Here is a 17,221-nt window from a genome sequence, read left to right on the forward strand (position 1 = left end):
AACAATCTTGCCTGGTCTCCTCCAAACATTTCTTGGCCCCCAGGGCACCGCACAACCCAAAATAACAGGACACATCAGCACTTTCATCTGCATCCCCAAGCAAGCTCAGACACTGCAGCAGCAGCAGCAGCTGTTAGACCACTCGCAAGCACAGATAGAGTTCGGAAAAGTGCTCAGGCACTATAGTTGGCACACCCCCTTTTTCCCCCTCCAGTGATACGAGCGCAGACGGAGCCAGACTTGGATAAGAGTGCCAAGCTAGGTGTGGCTGACAGAGTTGCCCTTTAGCTGTCCTTCAGTGCCACAGAAAAATCCCCGCCAATGAAAAAGACACTGTAATATATACGCATGAAAACAATTTGCCATCGTTGTAGCATCAGACTGTTAGCGTGTGAGTTAATCTGTCACATTTAAGGGCTTACGGTCAAACATAGTCTCATTTTTACAATGTACGCCTACGACGTACACAGTTAAACTCATTGTACATTCCTTTGTAAATCATAGCATTATCATATGATAATAAAAAAGCGACAAAACAGACAGAGCTGAGAACAAGCACAGAGATAAAGAGGAGGCGATTTCTTGCTGTGGTCACTTTAGACAGCTTGTGTTACAAAGTATATGAGTTAAGCAGAGGACAATACAGGCTGTTCCAGAGCAGCGTGTTGAAAGCACACCAAAAAAAAACAAAAAACAAAAAAACAACACAAAGAGAAAAATAGATTTTTACTTCATCACTTGTAGATGAAAAAAAAAAAAAGGCGTTCTGGCGTCTGCGAAGAGACAGAGAAGGGAGCTTTGATCAAGGTCACAGCTTGAGACGGGCTGATTAGGTTGCTGTGGCACTTCGTGGCTCAACAACACAAGACTTATGTTGCAAGTTGTGACTTTGCAACAGAACCACTGCGCTGCCTGATATATTTGAGGTCATTCTTTCACAATGCCTGATGGAGGAGTATAGGACTGCCAGCAATAACTCACAGCCGCGCTGCTCGCTGCAGGGTACAATCACCCACCTCATGGCATGTGCAAGGAGGACACGGAGAATCGCACCCTACCAAGTCTGCTTGTTTTGAATCATAAAAAGACTACGTTTAAATTTGAAAATGACATTTACTTAATGTATATAATTTTCTATGAATATATGAACTTATCACCGTGCCAACACTTCTCGTATTTCCTCCTGTAAGCCGTATTTATTTCTTTTTAAGTATTTCTCATGCAGGTGGCTAAAAATACCGCGTGTACCAAGCAGCGACCAACAGTGACGTCATCCACTCGTTTGTGAACTGCCAGTTATGAGTTCGGATTTTGGCCGTTGCTATCTTGCTATTTTGAAACCAGAAGTGACCATATTTGGCCATAATAACCCGAGGACACTATGCCCCGCCCACCAACAGCAGAAACTTGACTACACTACAGGCCTGTCAATCAAAACAGATACACCCCCCAAAGAGATGGCTTTTCGACCTAATATCTAATTAATAACGAGATTATTTTCAGATGGACCGCCAGAAAACGAATAAGGAGGGACTTTAGCTGGCAAAACCCAAATAACAAGAGGAAATCAATTATTGGTTTCGTATTTGGTGAGTGACGTTGAATGGCAGTCTACGGACTCGTTTTTGGAGACAACCCCTGGCGCCGCGCTCTGGTATTGCAGTTCCATATCGGCCTCCTTTTTCCGACCCTGAAGCTGCCTGCAGAGGACGGTTGTTTCATCACGCCCTCCTGGCGACGCCCTTCGCTGGACAGAGAAGGAGAGTAGTTCAGTTTTATTGAGCATTTTAAATTTAAAAAAAAAAAAAAAAAAAGGGAGGGGGAAGCGTAGCTGTGTTGCTGTGTGTGCTCTCCCTGTTTCCCTGGCAACGGACATATTGACATGCTGCAGTGCTGCTGCTGCTGCTGGATGTTGGCAGGCAGCCAGGAAGCACCCTGCCTTCTCACAATCTCACATTTTTGCCAGCACCATCACTCCAGCTTCTGCAATTCCCCATCTCACTTTTTTGTCCCCCCCCCCTCCTCCAATTTTGGTTGGTTTCTGAGACCAGCTGAACGCCAGACTAATGACCAGGGTGGGTGGACGGTGTCAGTGTGTGTGTTCATTGGGCAGAGGGAGGAAAAGAAAGACAGTGCGATGGGGAGGGACAGCGAGTAAGAGCCAGAGGAAAACATGGAGGAGGGAGGGGTGAAGTCTGTGCCATGCAGTGCTTGCATGTTAAGATGAATAGAGGGAAAGGCGAGCCTCGTGTTATATTACAAGAACATAGTAGTGGCTTGGGGGGGGGGTGTTGGGCTCTACATCAACAGATGGATAAACCCGGGAGAAGAATGCGTGCCAAGTGCCAAATGTATCACCGGCTTGCTGGGGCATGAAAATGTCAGGTGTCAGCGGCGAGCCACGAGGTCGCTGCTATTTATACAATCCACCATGTGCTGAATGTACACATAAGGCCTTGTGAGCGAGGATGACGGGGGTTAAGGGTAGGAGTAGTGCCAGGCAGAGGAGGAGGAGAGCGGATAGATGAGTGGCTGACTCACCTCTTTATCAGCCATGGATACAGACAGCCTCGGAGGAGCCTCCGTGGCCTACGTGTTCACATGGGCTGGGCAGGGAAATGTCAGCACCTGACAGGGTTGTGCATGGCTTGAGTCTGCAGAGCAGCACTCACACACACCGGTGGTGATGAGGCCGCCCCGCTTAAATCTGGGACAAGTGTCGACTGGCCCTGTTAGAAAAATGGCTACCGGCTCCTACGCGCCTCTTTCGGGTGCCGGCTTTGTTTTGCTGCTACCATCTTCAAACTGCATAAATGACACAAGCAGGCTGGAGAGTAAATTTGCAAAAAAAAAAAACTCCATGCTGACTCTGAGCAATATAGTGGGTTCCTACTCTCCAATTAGTGACTGGCTGGTGAACAAGTAACCCCATCAAAACACATCAGTTGGCATTTTGTTGCACGGCCTTTTGCAAAGCCCTCAGGGTCTGTGTCAACTGCGTCCTTGTCCAGACAAAGCCTTCTAAACCCGGGATTTCATTTCCACATTGTGCCCCGGTGTCCCCTTCATTGTTGATTTTTCCACTATGTGCAAGGCCAGGGCATTTGTACCAGTCTGTTAGGCCCACGTCAAAAGAAAAAGTATCCGCTGTTGATGGCCAGGCCATTCTTGTTATTCATGTCATGCCTGGTGGTTTAGTAGGTTCAGGGTGCAGAATTTTCCAGAAGCAGCTGTGTGCTAGTGGAGCTGACAGTGCGCCAGCCCAAAAGGGTTTCTATCTCTCTCCTTTCTTTTTTCCAAAACCCTCCCGCCCCTCCCTTCCCCTCCCTCGGCATGCTTGGCTCCGTGCCCGGACTTACTCAAACTCACACTCAACCAGAAATATCCGATCCCCCCCCCCTCTCTCTCCTGAACATATCCCTCTGGCTCAACAGAGAAGCTTCCATCACTCCGGATGACATTGGATCATTTCCCCCCCCCCTGCACATTCCAGCCAAAGAGGAGGACAAGGGAGGGGCTGTTTCTACTCTGTGATTATATCATTACAGAGCAGCAGACATGTATACAGTATATCAAGCACAACCTGTCATTAGCATACTTTATTTCATGATGGCTATATACAAGTGCACTTTTGTTGGATCCAAATAGCTGGATTGCCTTTGTGCCAGTACCGCAGAATTAAAATCGGGAATGCTTTCTGCAAGCGCTCCGAATTTCGATCTATCAACCTTGAGCTATAAAAACCCTCCTCTTATTTACTGTACCATTATCCCCCCCCCCTCCCGACACCTGTTGTGACATACTCTGCCCAAGTTATCAGATACTCCGAGGGCTCTGCCAGCGGTCTAAATAAACCTGTCCGAGCGACACAGTTGTGTAACACACTCGAAGTCACCGGCTCCAATAATAGAAAACACCTGTCAAACACAGGCCCTGCTTGTTCTCTCAGCTGACCTGACCTCCTCTCCAGCTCCTTAACTCCAACTCAAATGTTCCATGGCTGCGAGACAACATAAACAATTCTGCAGCAAATTATTTCCAACAAACACAGAAAACAAAGAGAGGTGGAGGTGAAAGCGAGAGAATAGAATATGTTTGAGTGGCAAGGGAGACTGAACAAAGGCCATAAAAGCTTTATTCTGCCGCTGTAGAGATTGTACAGTGGCTGCCACTATAAGCCTTGATTGACAACAACATTAGCACTCAGAGGAGAAATAGCTCCCACTCACAGTTATGTAACATATAAAGAAACTACATTGAGTTTGTGGACGGGTATTAGTGTGCGTATGTGTGTGTGTGGGGGAGGGAGGGGGGGCGCCTCGTGACGTATTCCCAGATAAAAACAAAACTGACAGGATATCTAAGTGTGTTGCTCTTATCTTCTGACAACTGTATGCCTAAAGGAAATGAAAGGTGATGTACGAAGCACTGAGGATCTCAGGGATCCTGGATTTTATGCAGCGCATAAAAAGTCGTGTCTGACATTTTTTGTGGCGCTTTGTTGTTTGGCAACGCGATGGTGAAAGTTTAATTGTGCGGTTGTGGTGGAGGCAGCTGATGTTATTGCGTGCAGACACTGAGCTCTGTGTCCCAGCTTGAACTGGCGATAATTGTCCACGGCCATAGCCCTAGAGAGAGAGGAACAGAAAGGGACAGCAGGAAATGAGCACCCCGTAATACATCACGGCAGATCTGCTGACACCCCAGAAACCGAGTAATTCATCAGACCACCAGCCCGTCCTCTCGTCAGGATGTTCGGCTGCAGACCAGCAAAGCAAAGACAGTTTACATTCAGATGGTCAGCCGAAACATTTCTACTGTATCATATCATATCATATCATATCATATCATATCATATCATATCATATCATATCATATCATATCATATCATATAACTGTAGCTGTTGTGTTTCCTTTATATCTACACCAGTCTGTTTAACCTCTTCACCGTGACCGCAGGCCCAATCTACCTCGTTATTCAGCTCTGCACAGATGGCCCTCACAAGCCATTACATCCATTCAAATCCAGGCTCTCAGCTGACTAAACAAGCATCTCTGTGGTGCAGAGACACAGACAGTCACATGCTACCCCTCCCCATGCCTTTACACAAACACACACACTATAACCACCCCGAAGCTGACAGCACCACCGAATACTCAGTCACCAGCCGCACAGCAGAAGACAGCACACTTTTGAGCAACACACCTACAGACAGTCAATCACTGTGATTGCATCAGTGTTTTTGAAAAGGTCTGGTTGCTTGTCTTTCAGAGTACGCTCCGCATGTTGATGAACTCCGAAGCACTTCAAGTCTGCAGCAGGGCAGCTGGTTGAGGGTCCTTTGAGACCAAAGCTGTGCTATAGCTGCTCACATGTTTACTTTTAGCACTGATATTGACAGCTACATCTAACTTTAGCTCGGCATGTCAAAGGTGGCAACAAGCATCTTACTACTGTGACTGGCATGAGCCTCTGAGAGGCCCAAAATATATGCCTGGAAGGTAGAGTTCAGCTAGCTGGAGAAAAATGGAAGTTATGGCTTCATCAGGTTATTTTTACATAACAAATTCTACAAATGGAGCAGATTTACAGACCGTGTGGGCTCTACTCTACAGCCATATTGTCAGGGACCGAATATTCTCGATTGCAGAAGATAACACCCCTCACTCGCCTCCTATTTTTCATTTGGCATAGTAGCAGCACGCCATGTTATCAGCTGATCCGGAGCCAGAAGCTAGGAGTAGTTGCTCAGCAGAAAAAGGAGGAATTGTGCTGGGCTCGGCTATAATACGAGAAAAAGCCCAAATGCTCTTGGATCAGTCCCATGCTTTGTCCTCATCTCTCACGTTGCCTCTTTCCCTTTTTTCATCCTCTCTCCTCTCATCTTTTTGTCCTACGCCTCCTCTCCTTCCTCTGCATTCTGCTCACTCTCTTCCTCCACCTCTCTCCCTCTCTCTCTGCTCCACTTATAAGATTTGGCAGCACTCCAAGATCTGAGAAAAACATTGGAGGCATAGCCTCGTTCTGATGTCTGGAAAGAGGGGGAGACTGAGAGTGAGAGGGAGAGAGTCCTCATTTCCATTTCACAGACTTGATTCACAGCAGAAAGGAAGAATACAGGAATATGGAGAGGTTGAGTATAAGCACCAGTCAAAGAGAAAAGGAAGGAAGGAAAGATAAGGCAGGCACAGATCTCAGCTTGCAAGAAAAAAAATTGAAAATTAGGTTCACAAAATGCTATGATGGTGTATATAAGAAATGCAGAGACAAACATAAAAGACAGGGAGGGGAAAAGGACAAAAATTGTTCCCAAAATATATTGAAAACAATATAAATGGAAATAAAACATTGTGTTTGTGAGACTGTTTTTGTTTCTATTCAGACTTCTACATAGAAAATAGTTGAACTGTAAAACAGAACGAAAACATCCAAACTGGAAAACACTGAATAGTTCATCTGCCATTTACAGAAACTGGGTCTCATACCAGTCTGAGCAGTAACACATTTGGCCCTCAGCATTGTAATCATCCTAACTTCACAGGCCTTCATGGTAAACAGGCCAGTGAGATGTAAACCCCCCTCTATGGACCGAGCCAAGAATCAGAAGGGAAATTTTACACATCCTGCGGATTCAGCCATGCTCCTCCTAATTGCTGGTTGGAGCTCCAGCTTCTCCCCCGGTGCTGAGAAGAAAAACCGTCATTACTAGTCTCAGTGGAGCCCGAGCCCAGCTCCAAAGGGAAACTTTGATTGATGAAAAGAAAAAGAGGCAGATCTGAGCGTGTCCTCGATACAACATTTGCTGTGACCTTGTTTTCCCTGACAGGTCTAAAATTAACTGAGCGGATCAGTTATACTGGGACTGGAGAAATGTAGACCAGATTCTCCTTTTGGCTCGTCCCTGTCTCTGCTCGCTTTCAGGGGGATTACAGCAGCACGAGCATGCCTTTTGATTTATTGTGCTAAACATAGATTCATTAGTGAAACAGCTGGCTACACTGAGCGCTTTGCTGTCTCCCACAAAGGCCTTCCCTCCCCTCCACCCACCCACTGGACCAAATTCAACTTCTGAATGTAAAGGAAGTGCCCAAGGACTAGAATTTATAGTGTTTTTCATCGAACAGGCTGTCAGCATTCGTGTTATGGTTGGCTTCTCTCTGTGGCAAAAAAATTAATGTGATTATTGTCTACACGTGTTTTGGTGTTCTTTTGGAGTATTTCTTTAAATATTAAGATGGTGCGATTGAAGGAGAAACACACATACACATCTATTTGAGAAAAAAACAACACCCTTCGTGCTCTAAAGACAACAAATATGAAGTTATGGCTTTACCACGTCAACATATTTGCGTAACGCTGCATACCAGCCTACTGTTGAGTTAACCATTACAAGGGGAGGCAGCGAGGCAGCAGACTTTCCCTATTTGTTATTGCCTTTCACTTAGCTTGATTACCACAACCGTGTCAAGCAAATCAATCAAACAGTCAATGAAGGATTTTATGACCATTGATTAGGCTATGTTTTGCAGCAGCCTGATAAAGAAAAAAAAAAAAAAAAAGGTTGCGGGGCTATTTCAGACGACTTTAATCCTGCAAACTACACGACTGGCGGTTTAGCTGCACTTTAGACAAAAGCTACTATCATCAAGCAGCGGAAGGAGTCGAAATTAATCTTTGCCCAATGTTTCACCTGGCACAGCCTCAAACAAAATGTCTTACCAGGTTTTCTATGAAATAGTTTGAGGCTGGGACGACATCAAAGTCAAACAATGTTTGTCTCATAAGCGGGAGCTTAAACACTGAAAATCCCTGAAGGCTCTTGTAAGTAAACAAAATGAAAACCTGTGAGTCATTAACCACAAATGGCTCCGGCATGATTATACTGAAAACAGAGGAGATGATTCACTTCAGTAGTAGTATAAACAAAAAAATATATTATCATAAAAATGCTAGCTGGATTTCGTTGCCATTAACTCTGCGTGACCTTGTCCTCAACACGCAGGTTGTTTACTGAAATCTCCCCACAATGTTCCCTCCTGCATATGAATCGACAGGCTGCACCGGAGCATTTGCTGTGCACTGGCTCCACCGGTAGCTACGCAACGCCAGAGCACTGTTATGACAGCCCCACTTCCAGGGACACATTATCACTGTATTAAGATACGGTACAGGCTATTTTAGTCACCACTGAACAAACAGGTATCGGCTCTGCTGCCATAACTCTTTACTGGAAGAGAGAGGGTAAAAGGAAAAAAAGTTATTTTATGTCTCATTGCGTCATACTGCAAGGCAGATTATGGAAACCTGGCTCTGGTATTTGATATTCCCAGAAGGGTCTATTTGAATTTGGCTGCCAGTCCACTGTGATAAGGAACAAGTGGGTCAAAGCGACTACCAATAATTAAAAAAAAAAAAAAAAAAAATTATCTCAGGGAACAGTAGCCTATGTGAGATGGAGTGGGTGTGTTGTTGATGAGCACAGTAAAGTGTGAGCCTTTATCAAAGTGGGTTGCCGCTCTGGCTTTAAAGTCCAACTGATAACTTTCCAAAGAACGGAAAAGGACACATAAACAAACAGAAATGCACACTCAGGAAAAACAGGTTTCTGCCGGGCGAAAGATATCCTGCTTCAGATCGCATTATAAACGCTGCTGTTTGCTTTAAATGTTTTGTTAGGAGTTATTTATGTCCATGGCCCTCCCTTTAAGTCGTCTCAGTTCGGGGACAATAATTATCCCTGCCCTTCTTAGTTGGCGAAATAGTCGAGTGCAAAAGCTGTGTTTTCATTCAACATCATGAATCAATCAGTTAAGTAGGACATCATGCACCTTAATAAGGAGAGGTGAGTCACTGCTGAAGTTACCAAGGTGCCTTAGATAATACATTTAAAGCACGTCTGAGGTCACAAAACCGATTCAGAGGCACCAAGTGAACTAAACCAGCAAAGCAACAATGGAGGAGCTGTTTATGGGCCTTTAATTAAAAAACAAAAAACAATCTGCTTTTGGACGCGTGCTCTTGCTGAAGCTCAGGGGCTGCTCGATAAAACATTAGCTAGAAGCAGATTATGTCTCAAATAATTACGCAACTGCCTACTACAGCACGTCCTCCTCCTGCTCGGCATTATCCTCCATGTCAGGGTCCGTTTGGTGCAGTGTCAGCTACACGCACGGAGACTTCTTTGTCTGAGAGCCCAACAAAAAAAAAAAAATAAGTCTCAAGATTGTGTCTCTTGTGCAGACAGTCGGTGCAGCTCGTCACCAAACGGCTCCATAAGCCACTCATTGCAAGTGGAGATGACTCTGGGTGCTTTACTCTCCATTACGGAGACAGGATTGCTGTTTTTTTTTTTTTTTTTTATGGCTGCCACGAACTTGCAACAGTTAAATTTGCATTTGAAGACATAGAGAGCGAAGTTGTGCGGCAACGTTTCCTCTGAAAGGACTGAGGCATGTGGAAGAATGTTGGAGGATCAGCGATAGAGAGGCACAACGTAGCACACCATGTGCTCTGATTGAAAGTAAATGGGTCGTTGCTGATGTGCTAATGTACCTCATCCACGCTTGGGAGATAGTTTGGATGCTAATTTTATTCATAATCTGTGATTTGTCAGCTGCTGATTGAATCCAGCGATTTGCTGATTTGACAGGTTTGCCTAAAATAATGAAAACCAAACACCATCTTTTAACGTCAGACACAATGTGCATACAAGCTTGAAAATATCCGGCGCCACTATAAAACCCAACAACGTTATTCAGAGTGGGTCATTTCAGCAAAACGTCAAAATTTGTGGTTCCACAACGCGGCTGCACTCTGGTATCCTGTTGACATTCATGCACTTTCTCATTACTGACTCAACAGATTCCAGCTGACTGAACATGACTTGGCACCTATTTCCGTACGCTGCAATCAGTTACAGTGATGCACAAACTGGAGCAAAATTGGGACAATATGTCTTGTTGTTTTTTTTTGTTGTTGTTTTTTTTACCCCTCCCCTCAGCCCCTCAAGTCTTTTCCGTGAATCACAGAAAAGGCATGTGTGCAGAGACGCTGCTGCCGTCGTCCTGAAGCTTGAAACAGTAGCCTACTTGTGTTGTGCAGCGTAAATCAAGTCTCCTGAGCCGTCACAACAAGCCTGCGTATCAGAGCCCTGCATCTGTCCACAGCCCTGTGCAGCTTATTCACTCAAATGAAGCAAGCTCAGACAATCAGTTCATACAAGATCAGAAATTGTATTTGGCAATTTTTAAACAAGTGCATACAAGTACAGCTAAAAGCATTTTAGTTTTGCCAAGTGCTCGTAGAGTAGCATTAGTCACATTCTACGTTAAACAGGAACTGCCACCAGACCTAGAAGTACATCAAGAATTTTGTTAAACATCAACAAAGAGGAACGTAGTTCATTATAATGAGTACATACCTTTATCTTCAAAAATATAGAAACACAATGTATTCAAAAATCAAAAATTATACAACCATGTTTACGAAGTATACTCTTCCCTTGGGTCCAATATGTACAAGTCCGTTAGTTTGTTTGAATGGTATGTATGTGATATTTATATATTTATACTCATATTTTTGCTTCCCCTCCCCAAAGAAGTGTTCAAACAAAATCAAGGGTCCCTCTCCTTTTTTACTTTGACATCTCCTGCAAGGATGGTGGCGATTTCTCCTTGCATGAAAGCCCACGGTACGTTCGAGCCAACCAGGGGACATTTCTCTCCGCTCGGACAGTACACTTCACCCGTGGCACCTTGCTGCTTTATGCTTTCCCTCGAGCACGGGAAGCAGAACTTGTGAGAGGGCACGGACGGGCACTGAACAAAGTGCGTGTCCTCCAAACGCTCGTGGCACAGCGTGCAGCACAGGGGTATGCTGCCGGGTACCGAGGAGTCCGGAATGCTCTGGGGGTGCACTTGGTCCATGCCTGGCACGTGGGGGGTGCCCGCACCAGACGCCTCTCTCTGCGCCAGCCGCCTCTGGTTCATGGAGGACGGCGACAGGGGGCTGCTGCTGTTCCTCCGGGTGGTGGAGTGGACCTGGTTGGCGTCCTTGGGGGAGCTGTTCCCACCTGCATTGTCTGCCGCCATGATGAGCGCCGCCATGGGGGACTGGCCGTTCTGGGCCGCCTCAGGTGGGGTGGTGCGGGAGTGGGGGGATATTGTGGAGGGGGGAGAGGCGAAGCTTGGCGGGGGAACTGGAGGCATTTTCAGTCCGTCAGTAGGCGGTGGTAACCACTGCTGTCCTTCTCCATTGAGCTTGGCTGCTGTCCCCTCTCCCTCTGGTTCAGGTGACGCTTTTCTCTTCATGCTGCGGGGATGTTTTCCTCTGTCTGGAGGTGGGAAAGGGTTAAACAGAAGAGTTGAGTTTCACAGCTCATATGAGGCTCAACAATTACACTGGAAGGGAAACGTGCATTTTTTTTTTTTTTTTCCCCTGCTCCCTGCTGCACCACAGGCTACAAAACAATAACAAACACGAGAAACGCGCAAAATATGCATTTACACAACTTTATATTTTTAAACATTGTGCTTTATTTATCTCTTGGTCATTATTAACCCGTTCCTTCCTAAGCTCGAATGTGTTGGTGAAAGGAAGTATAAAAATGAAAAATGCACAATATAGACATAATATGCTCGGTTTTAAACGCTGCCTGGTGCTTACCTGACTTTGAAGCCGTGGCGCTGGCCTCGTAGCCCATAACCCTTTGTTGCATGGCCGCATGGTCCTTCTTGAACCTGTTGTCGAAAGTGTGCAGAGCCATCAGGTCCCTCACCGTTTTGCCCTTTCCCATCCACTCCGGGTCTGCCCTGTTTTTGTGGCTGTCCGAGATCTCCGGCGTGAGGCTGTCCGGTCTGTGTTTCTCCTTCACCTCTCTGTCGTGCTCGGTGCTGGAGACCGAGGCGGGTCTCTTGCCCAGGTCGGCGGGACTACCGGCCGCCAGCGCGGAGGGAAGCCCCATCTGGCCCGGTCTGCCGTTGACGGCGTGCACCGAGGGCATGTTCCCGTTAACCAAAGGCACTAGATTCGGGGGCACCGTGCTATTCCTGCGCGGGTTGGGGCTCTGGCGGTTCAACTCAGGCGGCTCGTCGGGTTTAGGAAATCCATTAGGGACCGGAATGCCGTTCGCCTGCCGGCCGGGCTGGTACTCTGGACCCAGCCGGGGCGGGCGGTCGGAGGAGAGCGGGTAGCGGTCCAGAGGCTGCGGCGGCCGGGAGCCGGGGTCTCCCGGCGCAGCGTGGTTGATCGCCTGGATCTCCTTACCGGAGAGCTGCGACTTCCCCGGCCCGGGAGACCTGCCCTCCTGAAACCCGTGAGCCCTCTTGAGCTGCCGGGCCGTCTCGATGACAAACTCAATGCGGTCTGCTCCTTCGTAGTTGACACATCCCCTGCAGACGGGCTCGGTAAAATCCCAGATCATGGCCCAGGGCATGCGGGGCAAGTCGCATAAATAACACGACTGCCTCCTGGAAGAAGCAGCTACCGCCGCGGACGACATAGCGCTCGTCGTCGACCCCCCGAAAAGAAAACCCAAAATGCGTCTTCTTCTCCCGCTTTTCCTCCGAGCTCCGTTCAAAAGCGAATAAAGAGCAAGTTCCGTTCGTCGAAAAAAAAAAGCTGGAAACTCGTCCTCTCCCGACTTTTAGAGCAACAAGGTTGAAGTTTTAGAGGGAGAAGTTCATGTCGGTGTGTACTTTACTACGGCGCTCCTCTATCTATCTCCACTGACTCTCTACTACTGGCTCAATGTGGAGCAGTGACGTCACCACGGAGCTCTAAACGCCTGCTTCCACTTCAGTTTCTATTGACTTGATTTCTTCGACAGACCCCCCACCACCACCACCACCACCACCTCCTCCTCCTCCTCCCCACCTCTCCCCCACTTTACTGCAGCCTCTGTCGCTCACCGTTTTTTTTTTTTTTTTTTTTTTGGTGTTGTTTTTTTTAAAATTTTAATTTAATCACTTGCCAAAAAAAACACTGCACCCAGTCCAGCCTCGCCGCCGCGTCCGAGCGAAGGGAATAACCCGCTTTATCATCATAAAAAAAAAATAATAATAATAATACGACTGCGAGTCCGCCTGGGTGCGACGAGAATAGATTTTGATATTTTTAAAATAAAAATAAAAAAAATAAAAAAAAATGTGGCTGTAGGTTAGCCGTAGACCTCCAGTGGGAGAGGGAGGAGGGGGGGGGGGGGGGGCAATAAAAAGCGACTTTCAAGCTCCTCCGGTTGTCCTAAATTCCGAGCATGATCCGGTGGAGGATGAAAAACGCTCCCTTTCTGCAGCTTGTTTTTCTCAATGCACAGCGCCGCGACGCAACGATCTGCTACTACTACTGCTGTGCAATGAATGAGGTGGGTCGACCCGAAGAAAAACAACTACTGCAATCCAATGGCAATTCTAAGAAATAGATTTATAGAATAAAATAAAATGTGCAGCAACATCATTTTTTGTTGTTGTTTGTTTTGTTTTGTTTTCTTGTTGCAGCACAGGGGCAAAATGTGTAGGTCCTATTTTAGGATTATGAGAGGGATTTATTTTGTTTTTTTTTACTCTATGTGCTCATTTTTATGTCAGATCACTTGAATTTAGGCATTTTGTCATGGTTAGAGAATATTTTCCTGGCTTGTTAACACACAAAGAACCTTAAAAAAAAAAAAAAAAAGAAAGAAAAGGCGCCTCCATTAGCCAGTAACCAGGAAGCTCTGTCATGAGGTGGGGATTTCCAGCCTGTTGTAAACTTGAATGGATTGGGGTTAGAGCCTAATGTACTGTAGCTCAGCCCACATTTTCTTCTCGTGCAACTGAGCGGTCCAAAAACTGCCACCACTAAGTGAAATGACACTGGAGTGAATCAGCTATCCAAGGTAACAATCAAACAGCTCAGTCTGACAGGTTTTATGAGATTGATGACTGTTGTGTTGTACACGAAGGGGGAGGGAAAAAAAAGGGGAAAAAAAGCATGTTACTAGTAACAGGTCATATACCAGAAACCCAGCCAAAATCCCCTGAAGTAAAAGTGTAGGTTTGAACTACTGGAGGAGTGTCCCAGTAGTTCAGATTCCTCCCTCTCATCTGGGCTCATTCCAACTCACTGCAGCTTAGCCTTGGGCTGTGGGTGAGGCAATGCGTCTGAAACCTGCAGACACAAAGCAGGATATGTTTGTGCAAGTCCATGTGACGTTGGAAAGAGGAAGCAAGATGTTTAGTCACTTACCCTCATCCGCCTCACCCATGGACTGAATATCAGGCCATTTTGGCTCCCTGCCTTGAGGCCATGATCATGCACTGTGGTATGAAGCTTTTTTTTTTTTTTTTTTTTTTTTTTTTTTTTTTCTTCAGACGCTCCCCATAAACAAAACAAGGCACTTGTGCTGCTGATCTGTTATGCACGTACAGTATAATTACAGAGCAGTTTCCTTATGATTTATTTTTTTTATTTTTTATGATGGTTCTTGGTGTAAAGCTGCCAGCAGATGAATGAGCACACTTAGCAGAGCTACACAATATTTCCTTCAGAACATGGTCAAGGCTTTAGTGCTACTCTGACTGTAAACTACTGTATTACCAGGCCGTTTCCCATCACTGCTTTCTCTCAAATCTCTCTCCTTGTTAGGTGAACAACACTAGGAAGTGTTTTTGGGCTTTAGGACACGGTGAGGAAATGACTGTTGTGAGTGGAAAAGTTTTTTTTTCCCTGAGATTGGTGGGAAATCGTTGCCTAATGCTTTGATCCTTTGGTTTCCACTCAGTCCATGTTTGTGTAACGCAAGTAGCCACACGGCCAAATAGCTATTATGCAAGACGGAGGCATGCTGAGATTCAATTGAATACTAAATGACTTGATTCTATAATAAGAAAATGCACTGATTTAAAAAAAAGGGTAAAAAAAAAAAAATAAATAAAAAAAATCTGTAGTGGCCACAAAGCAAAAAGGCAGAGTTGTTCTGAACAGAGGCAACAAAGTTCTGAGAGGAAGCCAGACATGCACAGATGGCTCTGATTGGCAATATTAACCATGTATACAGTAAAATCACTACACTGTGACCTGAATGGGGGCCTTCTCATTTAAGACAGGACACTAAACCAGATGGAGTTGCAGTTTCGAACTTCTTTTTTTTTTAGCAGTATGTAAATTGAGTCATGAGGTAGCTAAATAAAGAGTGAGAGGTAGGTGATGGCCAGGGGAATACCCAACATGTGGCAGCCTCGCAGGCCCGATGAGATGACGTTATTTTTGTTTTATGGCTTTCTGAGCCCGTTACATTTTATATCAGGCATCTTTTATTCATGGAGGCGAATCATTACAAATTCTCTCTGAAGTTTTCTGCCTAAGCGGAGCACTGCGCTGGATGTTTCCTTTTCTTTTTTTTTTTCCTGTTTCTCCCCACCAATATTTAGGTTGTATAACCTTTTTAGAACAACTGCTGAGGCGACATAAGGTGTTGCACAGACTCAAAAGGAGGTTACAACAGGACAGTGGGAGGACTTAAGCTAAGCAGCTGGTGACTTTATCTTGGAAATGAATAGCTACCAGAGTGGCTGGAAAATATAAGGAGAGTAAATGTAATTACCAGTGTGCAGGCTTTACAGAGTTCCTGTATGGGTAACCATGAGTGGAAACCATGGAGAATATCACAGTACCCTGACCAGCATAAATATCCTGTTTACGGTGCTATTTTTAGCCACGGTGTAGCAGCAAGGATTAGAGTGCTGATAAAAATTTGGGTAATGAGCATCCATCTGCCACATTAGCTACTTCCTATTTTCAACAGTGTTAGTTTGATTTGGTTTAATTGATTTTTATGAAAAGATTCATCTTTAAACCTGGCTGCATGTGCAAATTCACAATAATAATAATGTATTTTTATTTTTTTTATTTTTTTAAATAAAATTAGGCCCTTAAAGGAGCCGTCTTTGATATAGGTATAAAATGGTGGAGTTCAAATAAAATGGAGGGTCGACGGCGAAAGGGAAAAATGTGCTGGGCGGCTGGAATCTGGGGGCTGGAGGCTGCAGAGGTGATGTCATTGGGCCAGAGCAAGAGGCGAGTGAAAAACAAGTCTCTCTCTTTATTCTGATCCTCTTTGCAGTCCCAGCAGGGGAAGGGGGGGGAGGTGGGGGAGGAGAGGGGAGGAAGGGGGAGGGGGGCTGGCAGTCGGCCAAGGCAAGGGCTGCTGGGAAATGGCAAAGGATGCCAAGCAGGCCCCACCGCCAACATTAGAAGCTCACATCTTTGTTCTCAGAAACCTGGTGTGCTGCCAAAGGCCTCATTTCAGCTCCATGGCATGATTACACTGGATGTAGGCCAACTACTGAGAGCTCACCCTCCCTCCCTCCCTCGCTCTCCCTTTAGGCTCCCTCCCTGGGCTCTCTCTCTCTTTTTCCACTGCCTTCAAAAGCTTTCTGCCAAACATGCAGCAGTTGCCATGGCTGCAGAGAATGGAACATAAAAAAGTGAGTAATGAGTCAGGCTTGAACCCAGATGTGCCACATGTGTATCCATTTAGAAAAAAAACAAGATGGTAACATATCCCCTTAATCTGCCGGGCTTTTCAGGGGACAGACGACTTAGTAACTATTGAAGGCCGAAGGGGGAAAGTAGAAGGAAAAAAAAACTTAAAATCCCCGGAGCAAAATGTAAATGAACATCATTGTTTTCACATCCATTTTTAAACCAGAGGGTAGTTTCAGTGGCTCGTGGTGCAGATTCAATTTTGGCAACCAGGAACAGCAAGGCCTGAACTTTGCTTCTGTAAGCTTGCATGCATCTTTAGCTGACGACATCATTTCCTGTCCAGTGGAAACCCCCGTGTATTTTCAGCCCCAACCAGAAGTTGATGTAAACAACCTCTCCCTGGCCTTTGATTGAGCAAGATCCACACATACTTTGAACTCATTAAACCGTTATTCATCTCTAGCACTTGTATATTTGAGGATAGATGATCCAACTGAGAGTAGTTTCCTATTGATTGCCCTTAAAAGGAAGTTTCAAGCCTGACTCACGTTGTTTAATAACTATGACAGTACAGTCATCAGTGTTATGACTTACTCTGACAAAATGTTCGTACAATATCTCAGACACTCAACACACACACACACACACACACACACACACACACACACACACACACACACACATTTATAATTTCCAGAAGAACAACATCAGTCACGGTCAGTCCAACAGCAGCACGGCAGTAGTTTCTGTGCACCT

At 45.7% G+C, this 17,221-nt stretch overlaps 1 protein-coding gene across 1 annotated transcript; it reads right to left on the reverse strand.

The window, feature by feature from the left end:
* Positions 1 to 10,213: 10,213 nt before the first annotated feature.
* On the reverse strand, positions 10,214 to 12,821 carry irf2bp2a (interferon regulatory factor 2 binding protein 2a). The gene is made up of 2 exons (XM_069145034.1): positions 11,666 to 12,821; positions 10,214 to 11,333 (listed from the first exon to the last, which is right to left on the reverse strand). The coding sequence occupies exons 1-2, from the start codon at positions 12,498 to 12,500 to the stop codon at positions 10,615 to 10,617; spliced, it is 1,554 nt and encodes a 517-aa protein (XP_069001135.1). The 5' UTR covers positions 12,501 to 12,821; the 3' UTR covers positions 10,214 to 10,614.
* Positions 12,822 to 17,221: the final 4,400 nt, after the last annotated feature.

The sequence above is a fragment of the Embiotoca jacksoni genome, unplaced genomic scaffold (genome assembly GCF_022577435.1).
Source record: "Embiotoca jacksoni isolate LCO1_2020_lvr unplaced genomic scaffold, fEmbJac1.0.p SCAF_12, whole genome shotgun sequence".
Lineage (NCBI taxonomy): Eukaryota > Metazoa > Chordata > Actinopteri > Embiotocidae > Embiotoca > Embiotoca jacksoni.

Bases quoted from the DNA above. Each gene is read 5' to 3' on its own strand.
- irf2bp2a (XM_069145034.1), bottom strand. From the start codon at position 12,500: ATGTCGTCCGCGGCGGTAGCTGCTTCTTCCAGGAGGCAGTCGTGTTAT. The intron at 11,334-11,665 runs GTAAGCACCAGG...TCCCACCTCCAG, and splicing joins CGCCACGGCTTCAAAGTCAG to ACAGAGGAAAACATCCCCGC.